The sequence below is a fragment of the Apostichopus japonicus genome, chromosome 8, assembly GCF_037975245.1.
Source record: "Apostichopus japonicus isolate 1M-3 chromosome 8, ASM3797524v1, whole genome shotgun sequence".
NCBI classification, from domain to species: domain Eukaryota; kingdom Metazoa; phylum Echinodermata; class Holothuroidea; order Aspidochirotida; family Stichopodidae; genus Apostichopus; species Apostichopus japonicus.
Genome location: NC_092568.1, coordinates 33,108,926 through 33,131,776, shown reverse-complemented (window position 1 = coordinate 33,131,776; position 22,851 = coordinate 33,108,926). Strand labels below are relative to the sequence as shown.

Here is a 22,851-nt window from a genome sequence, read left to right as displayed (position 1 = left end):
GGGGTACCCTTTTTTTTTCTTTTTTTTCTTTTTAAACGGCACGTTTTCGTTGGAAAAGAAACTATAAACGGGACAATGGACATATTTTTCTGTGTGACCTTAGTACCTACTCAAAGCTGTTATCGGCTGTGGTCCTATTTATTACACTTCCAGTCACAGTGGCGACCGCAGAAAGATCATTCTCCAAGTTGAAGCTAATCAAGACTTACCTACGTTCAACCATTTCTCAAGATCGGCTGGATTCGCTGGCTATCCTTTCCATCGAGAGCGAGGAGGCATGGTCACTTGATATAGATGGACTAATCGATATGTTTGCTGACAAGAAGGCCAGGCTCAGTAAATTCAAGCTCTAGCCTTTCCAAGTTCTCGGGAACTTGGATACCATTTGTCCACAGGAGTTACGCCACGGGTGGAAATATACATGTTGATGTTAATTGGACATTGGTCATTTGGTCTTATTGTCCTTTCAATCTCTTAATGTATTCTAGCTTTGCAACACATTTTTTCATGTTCCCAGTATGACAGTCAAGGCGGACCAAAAATGTGTATATGAACGCAGATTTTCCCCCAAATCTCAGTCGATATAATCACCACGAAATGTTCCATATACGGCTTAGATTGCACCAGAGAGCTTGTAGAGCCCCAGAGCTTCCAGGGCCCTAAGGCGGGCCCTGGACCCACGCCTTTGGGACTTCGCGCTCCGCGCTCGTAATGTGCGCTCCGCGCACATCGGTTGATTCTCCGCAGCAGCCAGGGGGGCCCTTCCTTCCCTGGACCCAGACTCATCGTTACGCCTCTGATCTGAGGGCATTCAGCAATAGAAAATTTTCCACCCCTCCCCTTAGACCGCTCCCCCATTCCCCTTAGACCCCTCCCCCATATCACTCTAACGCCACTTTGGCCCCTCCCAAACAAAGGCCCTGGATCCGCCAGTGTAACTGGTAAATCTATATTTAGATGTTCGCTATCTGAAATTCTATTAACTTGACTATTAACCGCTGACTGAGAAATAGGATGCGAAAACATGTAATAAACCTAACAACGCTAATTAGAAACAAGATTCTGTTTGCAGAGTACCAATAAATGCTAACCCAAAATGGTGTACAGGTCGTAAATTTTTATCGGTATTCTATTGACAAACAAATAAAATCTTCTCTACAGAGTGGTACTGTACACATACTGTTGCTCAGTTTGATGGAATAACATGTGGTGTGTGTTTCCTCTAATTTTATTCTTCTGCAATTAATGTGGATAGGGTGGATCCGGGAGACATTATTATGGTAATCCCGCATCTTATGTCTTTGACGTCAGAGGCACAATGAATAAAGGGATATAACCGAGGGAGGGATATCCCACTAAAGGGATGTCAGTACCAGTCTGCAGACCGTGGGATATATTTTGGGTAGGAAAAGATCTTTAACCATGCTAACTCATCATCTCAACAGATTCTTCCTAACTCTAGATATGTTGTTTGAGGGTAAATTCTCCTTTGTCACAAACACAGTGGATGATGAAAATGATAAATCCACAGTACTCGTTTCTATGCCATAATGTGGGGATCATAGTATATTCTGTAACTAAAGACTTAAAGGGACATTATAACTGGACAGTACAGTTTGGTTTGTGACTATACACATCCCTTAGCTTACCCCCACCCCCTCACATCCCTCTCCCCCTCCCCCACTATAGGGACATTTTAGCATGCTTCCACAGATCATCATCATCAGCATGATGGTAAAGATATTGATTGAAAATCTTGTAAAGAAAACAATGAAACATCATTATTCGAAAACCCAATAACTGTATTTCCTCATATTTTTGCTACAAATATGAATGAACCCATGCGCTTTTGTCTGTTAGTGCAGTATCATGAACAAATATATATGTATTTGTATTTTAGATCCTCCTGCGAGCAGGAACCCGCGAAGAAGTCATCATTGGTTATCAAAGCCGCAAGCTGACCGAAGTCAGTCTCTTAGATTCATATTTAACGTCCATGATTATGAATTGTCAATTGTCAACAACTCTGTAACTGGACGATATACATTAATCTTGGAGTGACTCGAACTCGGGACCTTATGATTGAAAGGCACCGGCGTTAACCACCGAGCTAGTACTCCTAATATAAATCTAATATTTTGCCCAGTACTGTCAATCAAAATTCATCATGACAACATAGAGTATCAGAAATGCAACATTTGTAAATGACACATCTTAGTTAAATACAAAAACTTCTCCAAGCATTTCTTGTACAATAACAGACTCTTGAAAGTAATCTCGTTACAGATAAAGGCCATTAGACATCTGCCCTCACAATACATGACGGAGAGCGCCCTCTGTTACATGACCACCGGAGTCGAGATCAGTTCCATCGCATGCATGGATTAACCGCGAAATGTACGCCGCGGTTTCACAATAATTACACCCCTCGAGAAAGAACGAACATCGTAAATCACGTCTTAGAAAAGCGTCTCTCGGCAGATGTTCGATAGAACTCGAACAGTTTATCGCAAGCATCTTGGCAGCTTTTCAGGCATGACATATACTGAGAGAGAAAAAACAAGAAAGGAAAACAAAACTGAAAATAGAAATAGAGTTTTGTATGCATGTTATGTATGAAACATTAAAGAACAAATGCTTACAGCGATATTCTGATGATGAAAGTTGAATGCTTTCGTAGTCCCAATTTTCCGCACCACCAGGTGGAAACAAACTCCTAGTAGCATGTGTCATCACAAAAACAGCAATTGAAAACTTTGCTAGTGACATTTTATGAAGGTATTTAGCAATGTTGGGGTGGGGGTTGTCCTCACACAAATAGGTTCAACCCTCACCCCACCCCTCCACCCCCCTTTTTTTATTTTGTGTACTAACCAATTATTCATTAAAGAAAATAGCATTTTAACAAACAATTTGCATCATGAAAACACTGAGTTCAATAGTTGGTATCAGCAAAAGTTCCAAATCTATCAGATTTGAAATGTCTATAAATAACCACAAGACTATCAATGAAAAGTAAAGAGTTTGAGTAACTTGAACAGTATGGATTATTTTATTCTTTTTGCCTCTCGACTCAAAGAGTTATCTGTTTTGAAAATACCTCGATCAAATTCCATACTTTGTTCACAATCCTCAGCAATTCATCCCTATGAAATGTTTACACAATTGGAAAGCTTTCTCTCAGAAACTCGGAAATGTGATATGAAAGATAGGCTACTTGTGGGCAACACTTGGTTTTAAAACATCACCTTAAGTGTTAAAGCTTGATTTTAAAAACGTAACACACTATTCTTGAGATATTATATTTTTGTATTATATTATGTTGCCAAAAAAAAAAAATCAACAATGCTTTTATTCATGATGTATCTGTGTGACAGGAGTGCTATGTTGCCACGATTATATTTGAAAGATTACTGTCTAATTTTATTTTTTATTTGGGGGGGGATTACATTCAGTATTACCAACCTGGTCTGTTGTACATGATCCATGTGTGCTGGAAAGCACCAAATGTTTCTCTGTGCTGTCAAATGCAAAGTGCAATACAGCTGATGCATCCTACATAACAGAAAAACAAAGCAAAAACCGATTATTTGTGACGCAGTGGTGAACCCAATGAGGTGCAACAAAGGAACACTTTTCCCCAACTAGCTCATGCCCCCTTCCCCTCCCCCACCCACCATTCCCACATCTGAGTTCTCTCCTTAAAAAATACAACAACATCAATCTCCCCTCTTGTGTATTCCTCTTTCTGCATTCCAGAAGCCCAGACCAGCAGCAAGGTCTACAAGATTTATAAAAGCCTGAGAAGAGTAAAACCACCAATTCACTTCACTGATAAATGAGAAGGTTTACCAGCTGATAAACTGTTCTTCAACTGAAAGAAAGGTAGTTAAGAAACTTCACCTCTCTCATCACTTCCCTCGACAACCTGTAATCCTGTTCAGAGCTTTTATAAAACTTTTAAAAGGTGACTTTAGGCAGAATTTTAATTTTAATATATCATACTTCAAGAAAATGAAGCACTTGGTCACTAAGTTTGTTTCTATAACTTTTCTCAGTTTTTAAATTATTCACCTTTAAAATATTGTACATCTCTAGACAAAACTGAATTGGAAATGATGTCTACTTCCTAGGTGTAGCCCTAAATGTTAATGTTAATCCATTTTTCTATCAATTCTAATAACTCACCAAAAACATGTTTGTTTTACTTCATATGAGCAACTCAGCCTTTGGTGACTTTCAACAACAAATTTGTCTTTGAGTTGACATACTTGTTTGTAATGCATTGTCAACATGTTATTCGAGGCAATAAAAGTCTTCTGTTCACCACCCTATTCAGTTTTTGTGTTGCATCAGAGTAACTGACCTGATAGTCTCTGTATTCCAGCCGTTTTATTTGAAGAACTTCAGATGTTTAACGGATCACTTTTCAAAAATTAAAAATGCTATAAAAACACAACCTGGACTGATAGTATATTTCTTTGATGGTCTCTAACAATTATGAAAATTAATTTTGTACCTATTGACAATTGACAATTCATAATCATGGACGTTAAATATGATGTAAGAGACTGACTTCGGTCAGCTTACGGTTTTGATAAGCCAATGAGGCGACTTCGCAAGTTCCTGCTTGCAGGAGGATCTAAAATACATACAAATACATATATAAGAGGAGAAAATTCATTGCTACACTCACTTCAGTAACTTTGAGAGTGGGATCCACGATGACAGCGCCCTCATCAGTGATGGCACAAGAGACAGCAGCTACCAAGCATTTCATAGATATACCTGCATCCATTAGAGCCATACACACCGCATTGATACAGCACGAAAGCAACTGAAATATGAGACTGTTAAGCAAATATCAACTAAGAGACAGTAAATCAAGATAGAAATTCAAATATTTTGTGCATTATTTTAATTTCATAACAACTCTATCATCAACTTCCCTTCAATTTTCATTTGTAGATATGTTCTGAGTATTGGATATCATTCTACAGTAATTTGTCAAATTGTGACTGAATTGTAAATCAATGTCTTGATTGTAAATATTGCTGGTACATAATATCAATGGGAGGGAGAAGAGGGGGTGGGGGTGGGGTGGTGGTGAGGATTTAATGTACAAGAAAAGTATCCATTGCCATGACAATCAAGGGTTAGAATCGAACTTTTCTGAAGAAAGTAAAATAATTACTGACAGAGTGGTAGACCATACCCTATCCCCCTCATCACTTGCCCCTTCACCCTTACTCCCCCCTCCCCTGGGACATCATGATGTGTGTTTGGTATAGCTAGAGATTTGACAACATTGCTAACATGTCTTTAAAAGGTTTACAGTAGATATGTTAATAACGTTCATGAATAAGAACGACTGAATTGTGCATCCAAAGTGATGGGATAATGAGCAAAAACATCAAGGAGCCTATGGACAAAGCTGTCCACTTATTTGTGTTAATCTCCACTGTTTGAGCCATTCAGCCAGCTGTCACCAAATACCCAGATGTTTGAAACGACAGATGCACTAAAAACATCTTCAATCTCAAAGCAAAAACTATTGGATAATCTCAATGTCTCTCTGTCCTCTCGTTGATATAAATGTCCACAGTTTGACATTATGAAGCAATGGAATGTAAAAGGATACAGAACCAGCATCTTGAATAACTTGAACAACAATAGTGATGGAAGAACGAGGGTGCATGGTAGTAATAACGATGGCCTGGCAAGTGTTGCTTATCATCGTCTCCATCGCCTTTTCACGTACACCTGCCAAAAAGGAATTGAAATATTCTCATCACAAGAGAGTGTGGAAAAAAGGGGATTGGGCAGATATGAAGTTTTTTTGCATTTTTATTTCACATCATTTAATGAAAGTATTTTTCGTTCCATGAAAATATTATTTCTTTCTGACTGGTACACATCTTATGTGACAAAGACATACAAACAAAGAAACGACAACTGTAAAACAGAACAATAGACTGGCAAACAAATGAAGATATGCTTCACAATTAAATGTGACTAAGTTTATACTGGTGCCTCAAAAGTCCCAAAATTTAAAAAAAAAAATCAAAGTATTCAAGAAATTGATAAGAATTGGAATAATAAAAGAAAAGAAAAAACATGTCCATGCACACACATACACACACTGACACAAATAACTACCAACCTGCTAAACCAATTTTAGGCTTAAATATCACTTCTACAGTAGCTCTATCCATTTGCTCTTTGCTTTGTTTAATATCTGCAGGTCCATAGATTCCCACCATGACAGTTGAATCACCTAAATGAATAATGTGATAAAATGAGAAAGAAACACCTTACTCATCAAAAGTGAGACAAAATAAAGGCAGAATTCCATTTCTGTATTGAAAAGAACAGACAGAATGTTTATCTGATACATAAGAAGGATGACATTAACTTTTTCTTTGTAGGGCATTAGGGGAATGGGGGACATACTCCCATATGAGAGGGGGGCAGGGACCCAGAGTCAATTTGGAGACCCAAAAAACATGGAGGCGACGGGAAGATAAGGGAATCTGGTGGCATGACTGTCCAAGGGGCCAACCGGGATCTCATTGCCTATGATGGTGAATGTCCATGTCATATGCAACACAATCTCCTATTCCTCAGGGATACATGCACTCACGAAGCAACATTTTGTCAACAGTACAATCGCATACGACTCACTGTGCTGAAAGACAAAATTGTAAGGGATTCTCTATTATGCCAACAGCCAGGGGGTTAATGGTTGGTTCCCACAGTGTTTCAGTAGTTATTTTGGGAACAGAATACAGTACAGAGGAATTGTGGATGTCTCGCTATCATAGGACGAGAAGCTATCACTGTTGTTTCTAAGCATGTATTCCACAAAATGTTAATTCAAAAGTGAAAAATAAATATGAAATAAATCTGAACCATCTTTGTGTGGCAAATATGTAAGGGGTTGACAAGCTCCAGAATTGTACAACTAAACAATATGGCGAATGTAAGCTACAGACGCAGTACATGTTACCTGTAGTATACAGGAGACTTAACTGTTACATGTCGCGTAACCAGTACGCGTGATACTGTAATGGGATACAAACACGACTAGATTTTATTACGCTCAATATAACACACCTTGAGAATAATTGGATGAACCATCAGGTTGTGATAGCAAGGTTTGTTCACTTGTGATTTCTCGAATGCTTGATTCATCCATCGTGTTTCACATGAAGTTTAATAGTGATTGTTGCGCGAATCTACTTCTGTCGGTAATCACACATGGACTCATTTAGGGTACATATTTTAAATGTGTTTTATAAAAGGGCGCAATATAGTGTCTCAGTGTACCTTATATATATCATGATAAAAAATTACTCACAAGATACCGACCAACACGGTGATGTAACACACAAGAAATGTAACACAAGCGCTGTTGGATGCTGCGTGATGTTTCTTAATCATGCACAAACATATAAATTAAGCAAATAAGCCTAAGAACGGTTCAAAGATTTGGCAAGAATACAATTCAGTTGACATCTGTTGATAAGGTAGGTTAAGACTCGTAAGTTAGGCATAAAAAGTTACCTTGGGTCTAGGCTACCGACTACAGTGTAAGTGTAACCAGGCTAGACATAGCCTAGGCTGCAGGCAGTATTAGGTCTGGCAGTAAATACTAAGTTAGTATAAATTAGACATGGTAGGATAGAATAAGACAGGAATAAAGGGGGACCTAGGCTTGGCCCTAACATTAACAATAATAATTATAATATATATTTATAATTCGCTTTACATAAAAGAATATCTCCAAGCACTTTACATGGGAGTTAATTAAACTCTTCAAACATACAGTAGGCTACAACAAATATATGCTACATTATTATTAAAAGGAATAAAAAAAAATCAGAAAAAATAACTTGATGAAAATAATATTAAACAAGATTGGGGCATATAAGAACAAAATAAGTTGGGACTTAAAACAATCAAATGTGGGTAAAAGAAGAATTGCCAGTGGCAGGGTGGTTCATAGTCATGGTGCACAAACATGAATTGCCCTATCAGTATAACCATAAAACTTAGGCCTACTTAATGGTTGGTGAAGGGCCGGGGCAGTGTCTGTATGAAGAAACTGTCTACATTATGAAACACTGCCATCCTGAGACTGTGCATGGCAATATTGTGAGTTTTACTCGTAGATGAAAGTCAGTTTTTCTAAGCCTACCACCTCAAAACAGACTGATAAGTACAATGTCCTGACATATCACTTATTCCTAGCACCAGTAATGTTCCACATGATTAGTATTAATTGCTGGGTATAGGAAGCACCTAAATATTTTTTTGGTCCCTTTTCATCTTAAATCTTCATAGGCTTCCATGAGATGACTTAAAAAGGTCTGGAATTTTGTTTAATAATGTTAAGTCAGGTGAAAACAACATGATCATTTTACACCTATAATACTAAACAATAAGAATTGTGGTCATATTCTGGTTTGTAGAGGCCTAACCTAAATCTTCATACAGTATGTTCAACGAGGCCATAATACTTTTTAGCTGTCTTTGCTGTATCTTGGTTTTTGTGGTACATTTATATCTTTTTAGAAAAATGGATTTCATGGTCATTTGTGAAAGTTAGAGAACTTTTTGCTCATAGTAATGCAGAGTGAATTTTCTGATGGCTTGATTAACACACTCTTGTCACTATTTTTGGATATTCTTCATTTTATTTAAAGGATGAGTATAGGCAAGATTGCAGTCTTGATGTGTAATCTAGTCCAAGTAAAATATTTAAATTTGGGTGGTGATAATGTTCTATAGTTATTCTGGTTTCAAGATAATTCACTTTGAAATATGTTCAATCCCTGGAATACTCCTTTAAAGCTAAATTGAAGATGATCAATGTATATGTTAATTCATTGTTTTATATTTTCTAATAACTCAAATCAATCTTTCAACTTCATGTAACAACAGAGCTCATTTGACTGGCATTCAACACCATTTGTCCAAGGTTGACAATTTTCTGACACATTGTAAAGTACATGTCATGTGGGGCCATAAAACTCTTTAGGTTTTCCGAATGTGTTTTGTGTTGCATTTGAGGAACTGACCTAATGGTCTGTGTATTAGACTTTATAGTCCAGTCACTTTACTTGGTGATACTTCAGCTGTTTATAGGGTCATTTCTCAAACACTAAAAGTGTAATAGAAGTACAACCTGGACTGACATGATTGCAAGTGGTGGTTACAAATTTTGTCAATGAAAAACAGTATTAAATGTCATCCAAGGATATTCTTGTTGTTAGTGTGAAGTTTTAAAACAATGGATTATGAATTAACGTTAACACTAAGGCCTCCACCGAGGAGCAGATAATAATAATAATAGGTAATACATATAGTGCCGCCCAGAAATCTGGAACCACTGTACAATAAAAAATAAGTAGAAAGGAACATAAACAGTTAAACCAGGCTAAGAAGTATAATAAGAAATTAAAAACAGCTAAAAAGGTACATCTGCAAATCTGAATAAGATTAGGTGTTCTACGGATGTTTGTTGGCAAATTGTTCCAGACTTCGGGAGCGGCAGAGCTGAAACACCTGTCTCCATAGAATTTAGTGATCCACCTGCGAGGACGGCAGAGATGTCATCATCTCTGAAGCCTTAAAAGGATTTTTCCAAAGTTCTAGGTATATTTTAACAGTGAATATCTTGAAAAATCTCAATAGCTTATAGAAACATTACTAGCTCACCCAAAATTGTTGTGCTTTTGTCTTGATCTACAAATTTATCAAAACCAAAGTTTTGCCTAAAATCACCCTCTAAAATCCCTTTCATTATTTCCTTTGTTTTTACAGATACCACAGGCAGTCTCGCCATTCTCCTAATCCATCTCATATGAAGTGAGCACATAAATAAGAATTACGAAATGAGCCCACTCGTGCACCTTCTCTCAGCGAGGTGCAAACTTTGCAGTGAGCGGACGGTGACCTATAGCTATTTGCGATCCATTTATAAAAAGTCACAGAACACTACCTCGGTCAGATCAACAAGAGGGTTTTCCATCACAGGATGTAGTTCCACGGGCCATGGAGGATACCGCGAGAGAGAGAAGGCCATTCCTTTTGGAGGTGTTACCACCATGTGCCATAAGTCATACAGCACCAGAATACCTCCCGAAAAGAAGAAAGTCTATCAGAACCCTAAATTATGCTATGTTTGGAACCCGGATCTTGCCAAATTGATCAGAAGTAAAATTTGGCCCGATGGCAGCTTGGAGAAAGAGAAAGCATTGGTGGTAGATTGTAATGCAGGTAAATCATGTTAACATCGTTTGTGTGCTTCAGAACATGGATATATGTGTAGCCTACCTGTATCAAAGAGGATTTAAGAGAAGAAAAAGCACTCTGGGAGAAAAATTTTAAATTTGGTTTTATGTTTTTAATATGTATAGCATGAATAAATTATCAGGGAATACAAAAATGTAATCTAGTTATCTAGTGTTTTACTCAGAGATAGTATTATCACACAGGACTGTATTAATTATTATCAATATAAGATCAATTATTATCGTCATCAAATATTACCAGTAGGTTGTTGTTGTGCCTTATAGTTTCATTACTTAATAAAAAGTAACAATTGTTAAAAAATTTCGTTAAAAATTTTAATTCAAAGACAAATATTGAAAGTGAACTGATAGCATTTCTTTTGCAAAAAGAATTGGATAAGCAGTGATATAAACAATCGCCTCTGTGCCAAGACTGGGGAGGGGGGAGGGGGGCGGGGGGCGGGGGCAGACTGTCATAAATTCATAGAGTTACATCGTCTTAACAAGTCGACCATGAGTCGAGTCTGAAATCCAGTCAACTGTGAGCAAGTCAAGTCCAAGACGTATTGATGAAAGATAGATCAAAATTTTCTGCTCGAGCCAACTCAAGCTATTAGTCACCACGAGTCATTTCGGAGCTGTGCGTCTATCGCTAATCGGTGCCGTGACAATTCACTGCTGGAAACACACATACGGTGTACAACACTTTGCAATTCACTCTTTCCAAGGAATATCTTTATTTGATGTAGTCAGAACCACAACTAAATTTACACTTCAATAACTCTCTTTCAAGTTCTTTTTTTATTTTTTTACCCTCTTGTGCACTCAACCATTGTTACCACTGTTTCTTTTAAGGACTAACTTTACATGTTGACATGCATGTATGTTCAATGACTCATTGTCACTTACAAACTGGTAGTATTGCTTTCAGTTGTTCAGGGTTCAGAAAATATTCAAATTTCATCCTTAGCCCTCACTGTATTTGTTTGGAACGACTTAATAAACATTTTAAAAGTTTCCCTGTGTTGAATATGTCACAGATACCTCTTTTCGCTTATTCTTTTCGTTTAGGTCCTGGTATTCTCTCTAAAGAACTGTTGAATGCAGGTGCTCAGAGGCTTATCAGTATTGAAAGGAATAGCGAGTTTCTACCTCGACTGAAGGAACTGCAGAACGATTCAGACGGCCGACTCCTGCAGGCACTACACGCCGACTTTTATAAAATGCAGTACCATGGCGACACACCGTATGCACGGCCTGTTATCAGAATCAAGGAACTGTTTCAGGATATTTCTCCTGTCAGCTGGGAATCAGGTAATACTCCTGAGACTGTGTTATTTTTTTCTTAAGAGCATTTACAAACAGGCGCGTAGCCAAGGGGGGGGGCAAAGGGGGCAACCGCCCCCCTCTTGAGCATTTTTTTTTTTTTTTTTTAATATGATATCGCCAGTAGTTTAAATAAGAAAATGCATAGATGCAACTTACAAGGCCTGGGAAGTGTTATTTCCAGCGATCTGGGAGGAATTTTCGGCCAAAATTTTCTTGTACACTTCGCGCCAATCCATGATCCTGGGAAGTGCCATTTCCAGAGTTCAAAATTTTCTTATACGCCTCATGCAAACCCATGGTGGCGCTACGCTTAGATAGTTTACCTACAGGCTTCGCCCCTCCCTTGGCAAATTCCGTCTGTGTACAAACAGTAATTGTCCTTTAGTATTGTCTCAAACAAGCTAGAAAGTCAAATTTTGGTCACTAATTTTAAAAATTGAACGAACAATTTTTAAAGGGACACCCTCTTGGGCATTTGCTTGTCGAAGTGAATCATCCTCTATGTCCGGGAATCAGTTGAAGAGCCAGAACCTTTGGCAGAGTACTTTTGAAGAAAACACTGAAACAAATTTTAGCTTGCTAAATTACTAAAACAAACCTGATGACCTTCGATGTCGTGTTGTCTGTAACATTCATTTCACACTGTGTCTTGATAGTCATGAGGTATTAGCTCCACTTTCCTTTGAGTAATTAATTAACAAAATCACATTAAAACAGTGTAAAGTTTATAGTTGTACATGAAAAGTTTTTGCAATAAAGAACTAAATCCTGTGCCTTCAGCAAAAATAAATAAGGATGTTTTATCATCCACATGATCCATCATCAACAACTTAAAGGATAATCGAATTCTCCCGTAGAGTTTTTCTTTGAATACCAAGAGAGGATAGTGAAATATTGTCATATGTGATATTTGATACTATTTTGTACTTCTGTTGCAGATGTTCCAATTAAGGTAATTGGATGTTTTCCTCATCGGAAGGAGAAGACACAGGCTTATCTCTTTGCCAGTCTTATGTTGGAGAGATTATCTATCTATAGCTATGGAAGAGCTCAGTTCAACTTTTTCCTCAGCGAGAATTGTTACGAGGTAATAAAAACGATATCTCTCATTTTTTGGAATTTGGCCAAACCAAAAAAGGAAGGCATCTGGAAACAGGCACTGTTGTTTGGAATGGTGCATAAACATTATTTACAAATTCAGATTTTTATCTCAATACATTACATGTATAGAGATATTGTAACAGTAAGTGGGACTCTCTCTTCTCTTAAACATTTTTTAGCGTCTTCATACAAAGTTCTTTTTCTCTGGAATTTCCAGAGCAAGCATATATCATATAGGCCAACAAAAGTTACTATTTTTTATTCCAGAATTGTATCTCATTCTATGACTTTTTCACCGATTTATGTCCAAATTTGGCCAAATCACCCTGAAAAACAGTTGAAACAAGCCATTTTTGCACACGCTCCAAAACTTGTTTGTTTCCTTGTTTTTGATGATTAAGCCCCGCCTCCAAGTCTGGTTTGTAGCAGATTGGCTATGACTCAAGCCCCGCCTCCAAGTCTGGTTTGTAGCAGATTGGCTATGTCTCATGGCAGCTACATGTTAGATATACGAAAATGGCCACCCTCGCGACCAATTTTCTGTACTGTTGTGAGATACGCTGCTGGTACTGGTAGTGTATTGCACACTAATTCCATATACACATTGTTGTACTGCATTTAATTGATATTAGGACTTTGTCTGTTTATAGCTCCATGGTTTTTGTAATATCAATTTAAGAATTGTACTGGTGTTCAGGTAGTTTTTCAGAGCAAGAGTCATGATAAGTTTGTTTGATTGCCCATCAGGTATTTTTGTATAATTACGTATACACATTGTTGTGCTGCTGAAGCCTGAAGGCTACAAGTTTAGGCTAGGCCTAGTGCATCCTATATTAGGCCTTCATTTAGTAATAGCCACATTAGCATTGTACTGGTGGTGTTCAGGCAGTTTTGGGCCAGGGTACAGTAAGTTTGTTTGATTGCCTTACAGTGTGTTTTAATTTTAAGTTGTTTCCAACTTATATATTAACTGTGACTCCATAAATTTAATTTAATGTTAATGGGATAATACAACAACTGTTCATTTGGAATAGAGTGTATACTGTGCATTTCTAGAATGAAGCATCATTATGAATTAACAGCTTGTTTGGTATATTTCTTTAACCCCCCCCCCCCAAAAAAAAGAATTAAAAACAAAAATTATAATCTGTCACATTTAATTTTCACTGGAGTATGTATAAAGGAGGAGCCGGCCATAGCATCACAACTTTTATAAGACTATAAAAATTGGATAAGGTTATGTTTTATTTATAAGGATATAAGATGTATAACTATAAGGTTATAAGAAGTATGTTTAGCTTTATTTTGAACCTGTGATGTTTGACATCAAATATACAAAGAATTCAAAGAAAATACTAAAATGGAGAGGAACTGGGGTGGCTATTAGGGGAGGAGGCCACCCATCACTTTCAATTAAAAACTTGTAATCTACTTGTAATCTATTTATTCCAAGTCATACATCCACGAAATCTTCATGTCAAAATTATTGAGATGGAAAAACGTGGGTTGTTTTGATACTTGGAAGTGTACACAGTTTTGATGGTAGTCACCACTACAGTCTACAGTAACGTACAGTAGGTCGATAGGCCTAGCTTTCTCAAGGCGGGCATCAAGAATATGGTCGAGTTGTTCGCCTCTTCTTATTTGACTGTTGTCATTGACGTCAAACTATATGACCAAAAATATTATATATATTGATATTGATTATTGTAGAGACAGAGCAAAGATATGAAACTAGGATTCGAAATTAGAACTTCCAGTATTGAGATACTGCGTCATTGATGCTCTTGTTTGTTATGTGTGATGCATTAGGAGATGCTAGTAGAGATTAAAGGCCCTTTGAAGGTATCTGAGACACATGGGCAAGTTGGCCTCGTTGAACTGCTGGGTCCAACAGGTGAACATGTCCAAGGCACCAATTTCCTCTTGATCTCAGGAATGATAGGCTAGGTCACATTACTGTAGGTACTAGTCCCAGGCATCAAGTGCACCTCTTATTTCAATGACCCAGCCCATAGCAATTTATGCCCCAGTAAAAGTTTGGAGATTTAAAATAACTTAATCCGTTGATCAGTTTTTGTAAGAGTAGAATACTTGAAATCTTTGTATCCCTTAACGTTTGCAAAATGTCCACTCATTATTGTTAATGTTACTATGTAGTCAGTATATTCCTTTGATTGTTTTTGAATATATGGATCCAGTTCAAAGTCATTCTAAAACTTCACATACATTCTACACATATATGTTGACAATGGTGCCTTTTGTGAGAAAACAAAATGGCATGCACTTGTTAAATTTATTGCCAAAAATGTGACTATTTTGGTTCTCTCTGTTTTGCAGACGTTAACACAGCCACCTGGATCTTACTTTAAATACAGAGCTCTTTCCGCATTTTATCAACTGGGTTTTGACATCAAATTGTTACATAAGGTATAAACCATCCGTATATATTCATAACTTCATAACAGCAGCTGAAGATAGCTTGCCATATTGAATTTTAATATTTTTAAATTTTGTTTAATCGAGGGAAAGTGAGTCTGCAAGTGCCCAGTCTCGTGTTGTTGTTTTTGTTGTTGTTGTCAGATTTTTTTTTATGAAGAAGCAATAATTTTGTTGATTGTAATATTACCAATCAAAATCCCTTGAGTTTCCTTGAGCAGTGTTACATACACAGAAATGAACCAGCTTGATAAAAACCACACCCTTTCGGCTAAAGAAGTCAGTGACAAATTCATTTAATGCTGAAATGAAATCATTTATATCAACTGTGAAAGCATGGTGCAGCGTGGTACAGACGTGCGGTGTGGTACAAGGGTAACATCATGAGTACCAGTACAAATAGAGTTGCACTTGTTATGAGTTGCGAGTACATTGTACTTGTATTTGAATGCAAATACTGTGCCTCATCTATACACTAGTAGATTGCCAGAGTAGGAGTGCGAACCCATGAGGGCGAGTACGAGTAAACACAACTATGCTATCATCGGAGTACTGACTCATGAGTAAGAGTAAACAAAATTATGCTAGAATATGAGCACGGACTCATGAGTACCAGTAAACACAACTATGCTAGAATACGAGTACTGACTCGTGACAAAACTATGCTAGAATATGAGTACGGACTCATGAGTACCAGTCAACACAACTATGCTAGCATATACAAGTACTGACTCATGAGTACCAGTAAACACAACTATGCTAGAATACGAGTACTGACTCGTGACAAAACTATGCTAGAATATGAGTACGGACTCATGAGTACCAGTCAACACAACTATGCTAGAATACAAGTACTGACTCATAAGTAAGAGTATGCACAACTGCTAGCATACGAGTACTGACTCATGAGTACTTGTAAACAACTATGCAAGCATACAAGTACTGACTTGTGATTATGAGTAAACAACTATGCTAGCATACAAGTACTGACTCGTGATTACGAGTAAACAACTATGCTAGCATACGAATATGGACTCATGAGGGCGAGTAGGAGTAAACACAACTATGCGATTGAAACAAGCCACTACAAGGCTTTTTATCCTTTGGCGGTGCTTAAACTAAGCTAACAAGTTTCTCTGCTAGAACAAAAGTCACCCAAGTTGATATCAGTTTCCCCGGGATATAAAAACCTACAACAATTTAAATTTGCTCAACTTCACATTTCACTTACATATTGCCAACGATTTAAGTGACACTTAAATCTTTATGCCCACATGTCATAAATGAAGATAAGTTTCTAGTAAATGTGTTACTGCAGATGGTATAAAGCCAGACTCTCAGAGAAGTAATCATAAAATATGAGCAGATTTTCTTTTTGTTTCTTGCAGGAGCCGTTAAGTTCATTTTCCTCCCCATCAACAGTTAGGAGCTCTAACTCTACGGTAAGAACCTATTTTGTAAATTATAACTCTACTGAAGTAATCACACATTCTGCAGCAGTGACTCTATAATGGTAAACAGATAATATGTAACTCTAACTTTACTTCAAGTAATCACATATTTTGTAACTATTGTAAACACATAGTTTTTATCTCTAACTCTACTTTTGTAATCACATATTTTGCAACAGTTACCACTACTCTAGGAATCACATGTTTTGTAATGCATCAAGTAGGAAAAGTCACTCTGTAATCATGAGTTTCATGGCATTCTGCATAATAGCAAGCTGTTGTTGTTTTCTAGCTATTTCTTGCCTTATTCAAGTTGGACTACTATTAAAAAGAAATGTTCGCTTCTTCAGTCCTCCTCCACCTTCATGGGTTAAGAAATGTAAAGCAATGTACTATTCATATTGGGGAAATAAACTCAAACTCAATTTACGTATAGCCCGCAAACTCCACAAATTTACTTACAGCAATGTTAAAGTGTTTTTTGTATTAAGTGTAAAATTAACATACAAATTGATAAACACGAAGTAACTTACAAAAGCACTTATCTTTTTACATATCTAGCAGTCTGAAATAAACAAACACATGATTCTCTCTTCCAGGATCCTGCTTATCTCTATTTGACCCAGATGACACCCAAGCAAGACCTCTTCTTGAGACACAAACTCTCACAACAACAGGCCTTTGTCTTTGTCTACTTCATGCGTCAGTCTTTATCGAAGAGAAGCGCAAAATTAACGGAGATAATTGAGTAAGTACAGAACTGAAGTGAGGAAGGCATGGTCTTGATTCCAATATTTTATGTATCTCTGGTTAACTCTCTCTCCTCTCCCTCTCTCTCCCCTCTTTCTCTCCATCTGCCTCTTTTTCTGTTTCATTCTTTGCCATATTTCTTTGTGTAAGTGGTACATTTGCTTTGTTAAAGCCTTTCCTTTCTGAGATTTTCCACACTTTATATTTTTGGTATTTCTCATATTCCTCCTTATATTTGTTTATATTCCTTACATATTCAGATTCTCCATACATTATATTCTCGGCAGCCCTCATTGCAGATTCTGTCAAAAGAATAGTCTTTTGTATGATCATCTAATGTGCAACAAGTGAAGGCCAAAGGTCAAAAGTTATCCAGCTATATTTCTGTATGGCGCCATGATAATGGTAACCCCAAAAGCTATAAAAGTTGGAATATGTCAGCACAAGTGAGATATGTCTACCGATCATCAAATTTGCTGTAAACTAATTTAAATGAAAATGCTCATTTTCCGAGCTCATGAAGCATACCACCATAAGTTTACACCATATGCAAAAGTTTTGAACTTGTCAAGAATATTCACAACTATAGAATAGCTCCTTTTAAATGAGACTCTGCTTTGGTCTGAAGATTACAGTTTGGAACACAATATCGATATGCAACAAAGGAACATGTAATTTATAATATATCATGGTAAAGCAGTCTTTTTGGTGAGGTTTTGATATTTTTCTAGTGTAAATTCCCATGACAATCATTTCACAATTAGCCTGAGTGATCAATCTTCCTTGAACTACTCTAATAAACTGAAAATTTAAATGAGAGACATTTTATGATTTTCTCTTTGCATGTGATTGAGAATAGTTTGAAAATAAAAATGTCAGAGTAATAGCATTTCTTAGGAGGATTGAATCCAGTTGTGGTAGCACCAGGGCCCACACCCCACCCTCGTGGGGGCCTGGTGACAAACACTAGAACTTGGAAGAAATGATGACCCATTTGTTAAAGATGTTCGCCGGCAGTAGGCCAACAAAGAGGTTATAATTGATATGAAATGTGCAGTCAGCAAACTAGATGGGCCCCATGCATTTGGCGTAGGAGCAGACCCCCCCCCAGCCCCCTGCCTCCTACGCATATGGCCCCATGTACTCTTGATGTCCCATTGATAGTTGATATTATTACATTTCTTAATAACTTCTCTCCTGATACCCCATGGGGACAAATTCATGTGAAATCCTGTCCTCACCCAGAAAAAGCCTGAGAGAGCGATATCATGTCATCTGGAGGTGTCAAATCTCACAAAACGTTAAGACAACCTTGCCTTTTTTTCTGTATAAAGCAAAATGAACACAGGCAAACTTTCTCTGGATAAACAATGCCAAAAAAATATGCGACCAAACATGTCAGAAATTGAACTGCTGTTAAACTGTAACGGGAAAGTGAAAGGGAATTCCCAGGATTTTATTGTCTGGCTAGAGGCTTTTGTTTTAGTTTCATTGATAACTTACCCGTTGACATATTTAGCTAATTCCAAGAAATTTGAATTCGCAGAAGTGAGATTGAGGCAAAGGGAATTGATTTGCCAATATGGGAGGTTTTTGCATCTAAATATATCTCCTTATTCTTAAACTGTCGGTTTTAGATTTCTTAAAACCTACTGAGAGTGGAATTTATTGAAAGTATTAGTAGCAGCCTGTTAGGGAAAGTGTTTTGATGGAGGGTTGAAATATTCGATATGTCCTTAATATTACTTGAAGTTTTTGTTTCTGGTAATCACTAGTCTTGATAACCTCTGTTTAAATGTAAAAAGAGTTGAATGAGAGAATAAATTACAAATTTGTTTGAAAAAATGTGTAAAGAAGATCTTTATTAGATTTAGAGAGAAAAAGAATTAACGGAATTTAAATTAATTAAAAGGAATGGCTGAAGGGAAAAAAGGTACCCTCCCCCCCGCCCCACCGACACACACAACTGACTTTGTTGGCTAATATTCACCACCCTCAAACACCCTGTTTTTCCAAAATTTCTACAGTTTATTCAAAATAGAAGTTTCAACAGTTGTGTTATTGAGGTGCCTTTCAAAGTTGCTGGGTAAAGCTAGAAAATATTTGCAAATTTTCAGAAATTTCAGCAATTTTACAAGGTGTTGAGCAAAATACCTGCACACGCATTCCTCTCTATCATAGTCATTTCTAACTGTGTATTGCAAGACCAGTTTTTATTTCTTTAGTATTTAGTTTATATGTATTTTTTTGTTCTCTTTGTCATGTAGAAAGTGGGCCCCTGGGTGCTCTCATATCGTTACAGAGATGGGTTTATCGAAGAAGACCCGCTCCGGAGATGTTAATGGGGAGACGCTGCTGAGGATATTTATGTCCATTTGTGAGGAGGATACATTCAACGGTAGTTGGATGGGGGAGGATGCAATGACCTACGCCCTCAAAGCTATTCCAGCAGTGTTATGATAAGATGTGGTAAGACATACCAATCAAGATGTGGTAAGATATCATACCAATCAAGATGTGGTAAGACATACCAATCAAGATGTGGTAAGACATCATACCAATCATGATGTGGTAAGACATCATACCAATCAAGATGTGGTAAGACATTGTACCAATCAAGATGTGGTAAGACATACCAATCAGGATGTGGTAAGACATACCAATCAAGATGTGGTAAGACATTGTACCAATCAAGATGTGGTAAGACATACCAATCAGGATGTGGTAAGACATACCAATCATGATGTGGAAAGACATCATACCAATCAAGATGTGGTAAGACATCGTACCAATCAAGATGTGGTAAGACATACCAATCAGGATGTGGTAAGACATACCAATCATGATGTGGTAAGACATCATACCAATCAAGATGTGGTAAGACATACCAATCAAGATGTGGTAAGACATCGTACCAATCAAGATGTGAAAAGACATCATACCAATCAGTCTTGGCTGTGGTCACCACATATGAACTCAGGTGCTTGTGCAAGCAAGTGATGGCAGCCTATGAAAACACTTTTATGACAGAAAGACAAAAATATTCTGCTTAAAAACTTACTTGAAAACCATCTTCATCTTGTAAACCATCTCCATATCATGTCACTTTAAACTTGAAATTATGGTTTATTGAATGTATTACCTAGTTTGTCTGGCTGATACATCCCTTTAAGACAGGAAGTGGATCTCAGTAGGTGGTATGTAATGTCATTATGGTAGATGTAAGCTAATTTTGACAGGCCAAAACATCACGTTAAGACAGGTGATATGTAATATCATTTACGCTAAGTGTTCTTACATACACATTTCTTTCTTTCCTATTACAATTTTCCAGTTGATTTGTCCTAGACATGGTGGTAGATTTACTAATAGCTGTCTATGTGCTCAGTATTTAACATTTCATTCCAATTGCATATTTTTGTAGAAAACATTTACCTCTGTGGATAAATTATTTTAAATATTACAAGGGGAAATGAAAAGCATTTTCAGCCATGATAACCACATTCGTTCTGCTGTTGCCATTTGCAAAAAGAATTCAACAAATTGGAAAAAAAAATCATGTTTCTACCATGTACAAAATTGCCTAATGAGGATGAAGTATTGACCTCCAGGTGGTGCAAAAACCAAACATTTCCAGCAAGTTTGTTTCAAGCAATCAAATTGAGCCACTTGAGTATCCCTTTAACGACCAGCCTAGGAGATTTGGTTCTCAATAAATAGCAGCGAGTTTATGCATACAATATAGCATGTTAAGAGGGAGTGTGGCCTTGAATAACAATTACAAGATCAAAGCCTTGTCCATTTCCGTTTCATCTGAAAGGCTTTCCTCTGATTACCTCAATGGGTCAGTTACTAGTAATGCAGACACCTAGCCAATTTGCCCAATATTCAGTACATTTGCTGTGTGTGATATTCTCATTCAAACTCTGTTGAAATTTTTTGGAGAACTCTTTTCGTTTTGATGAATCTCGGAAATGCATTAAATATGTGCAAATCTATGACGTGGAGTGTAGCGTTCGTCAGAATTCCTTATTTTTTGCCCTGAATAAGTTTACCCCTAAAATTACAAGCCGACATATATCATTTGAATAATGTGATGTTCCTCTTTTCAAAGAAGACAAAGTATTTCATAACAACCCCTTAGGCCACAAACTTGTGTTCAGTGTCCTTGAAACAAGGTTGTGAGAACAAAGGGATAACATAACATAAAATTAAGCGGTCACTCCATTTACATCATCAATGTCTATAATTAGCTAATGTTTATTCATAAATGAAACTAGAGTTAAGGGAAGAATTATAAAATGGTCAATCTGTGATGGATTTTGATGGGAGTTGCAGCTATTTTCAAGATTTCTAATGCCTATTAGAGTGATTATGATGATGTTTTCCATAGGTGTCCATATACTTTTAACCTCACTTTGAAAAGTTTGATGTCCTTTTTAATATCTTCAATTTTTGTTTATGAGTTTGATTTTAGGGTAGGGAAGGAACAGCTGGGGATTGGAGGCGGGGAGGGGGGTGGGGGTAGGTTGTTCTTGTTATTCATGCGATATCATTGGAATCATACAAGATAAAAATTGTTTGGCTTTATATCTCCATGAATATAAATATCTCCACTGGTATAAGCAGTGAAAAGCAATTTATTTTTGCGGTTTCTGGTTATCAAAGAGATTTAGAGGTAACCGTTGGTTTTTTCAAAAAAAAATTGAAATCAAGTTTTAAACAATTTAAGGATTATATCGATTATTTAGTGAGCTCATTTGATTCATGAAATAATATAAATAAACTCACAGGTTGAGGTTCATAACAATTTCTGTATTACGTGAACTAATCTGTATCTCTTCTACTGAACTTTTTCTTACAACTCAGTGAATAAGTAATGAGAATAAGTAATAAGAATAATTGTAATGAAATTAATGAGTTTTTCAGGGATAAAACTATTTATCTACATTCTCCATACTCTGTCTGGCATTGTCATAATGTGGAATATCATAATTTCATTTCAAATTAAACTTGACTAAACCACAACAATATTTTAATTATTTAAACATTCTTGCAATATTGAACGGTTTGTGTTTCATTGTGTCTTTTCCATTATTTGTACCATTATACCATCCCATACTATATTTGATAGAAACCTTAATTATTTCTGATTTTTCATCCATATTTTATTTCATTTCTTTGTCTTTGATCAACATAGGTCATTTACAAACATCAGAAATCCCTAAATCCTTAAAAACAAGAAGTAAAGTATAAAGATTAGCTCGAACCAGTGGAATTAATAATGTTGTAATTGTTTAATACAGTTTCTAATCATCCATACGCTATCGGGACAAGAACTTTCCCGTCAGAAGACATTTGTCATTTTTCTAACATAAATTGAGTTTTAATAAAATATTCAGAGAAATAACTTTTTCTTGCAAATTCGTCACAAAAAAATGGAAAATTAACAAATTGTACACGTGTTAAAAAATACAGATTGT

General features: G+C 36.7%; 2 protein-coding genes across 3 annotated transcripts; one reads left to right on the top strand and one right to left on the bottom strand.

Annotated features, from left to right (window-relative positions):
* Positions 1 to 1,790: 1,790 nt before the first annotated feature.
* Positions 1,791 to 7,302, bottom strand: LOC139971653 (exosome complex component RRP46-like). Its single transcript, XM_071978316.1, has 6 exons — positions 7,117 to 7,302; positions 6,164 to 6,277; positions 5,642 to 5,763; positions 4,697 to 4,837; positions 3,466 to 3,555; positions 1,791 to 2,545 (listed from the first exon to the last, which is right to left on the bottom strand). Exons 1-6 carry the CDS (start codon positions 7,196 to 7,198, stop codon positions 2,453 to 2,455), a joined length of 642 nt encoding a protein of 213 aa, XP_071834417.1. The 5' UTR covers positions 7,199 to 7,302; the 3' UTR covers positions 1,791 to 2,452.
* Positions 7,303 to 7,370: 68 nt separating this feature from the next.
* LOC139971652 (dimethyladenosine transferase 2, mitochondrial-like) lies at positions 7,371 to 22,637 on the top strand. Of its 2 annotated transcripts, XM_071978315.1 has the most exons (9): positions 7,371 to 7,529; positions 9,829 to 10,284; positions 11,370 to 11,612; positions 12,566 to 12,714; positions 15,069 to 15,158; positions 16,556 to 16,609; positions 17,218 to 17,366; positions 19,636 to 19,846; positions 19,895 to 22,637. In XM_071978315.1, the coding sequence occupies exons 2-8, from the start codon at positions 9,900 to 9,902 to the stop codon at positions 19,826 to 19,828; spliced, it is 1,263 nt and encodes a 420-aa protein (XP_071834416.1). In that variant the 5' UTR covers positions 7,371 to 7,529; positions 9,829 to 9,899; the 3' UTR covers positions 19,829 to 19,846; positions 19,895 to 22,637. The 2 variants fall into 2 exon arrangements, with proteins under 2 accessions (XP_071834416.1, XP_071834414.1); XM_071978313.1 differs by having other exon boundaries at positions 19,636 to 22,637.
* Positions 22,638 to 22,851: the final 214 nt, after the last annotated feature.

What these genes read in the sequence shown, in the direction of transcription:
- LOC139971653 (XM_071978316.1), bottom strand. Translation starts at nt 7,198, where the DNA reads ATGGATGAATCAAGCATTCGAGAAATCACAAGTGAACAAACCTTGCTA. An exon ending in GCCTAAAATTGGTTTAGCAG is followed by an intron (nt 5,764 to 6,163) that starts GTTGGTAGTTAT and finishes CCTTTTTGGCAG; the next exon opens with GTGTACGTGAAAAGGCGATG. An exon ending in TTATTCAAGATGCTGGTTCT is followed by an intron (nt 4,838 to 5,641) that starts GTATCCTTTTAC and finishes CTCATATTTCAG; the next exon opens with TTGCTTTCGTGCTGTATCAA.
- LOC139971652 (XM_071978315.1), top strand. Translation starts at nt 9,900, where the DNA reads ATGAGCCCACTCGTGCACCTTCTCTCAGCGAGGTGCAAACTTTGCAGT. An exon ending in TCAGCGAGAATTGTTACGAG is followed by an intron (nt 12,715 to 15,068) that starts GTAATAAAAACG and finishes TCTGTTTTGCAG; the next exon opens with ACGTTAACACAGCCACCTGG. An exon ending in ACATCAAATTGTTACATAAG is followed by an intron (nt 15,159 to 16,555) that starts GTATAAACCATC and finishes TGTTTCTTGCAG; the next exon opens with GAGCCGTTAAGTTCATTTTC.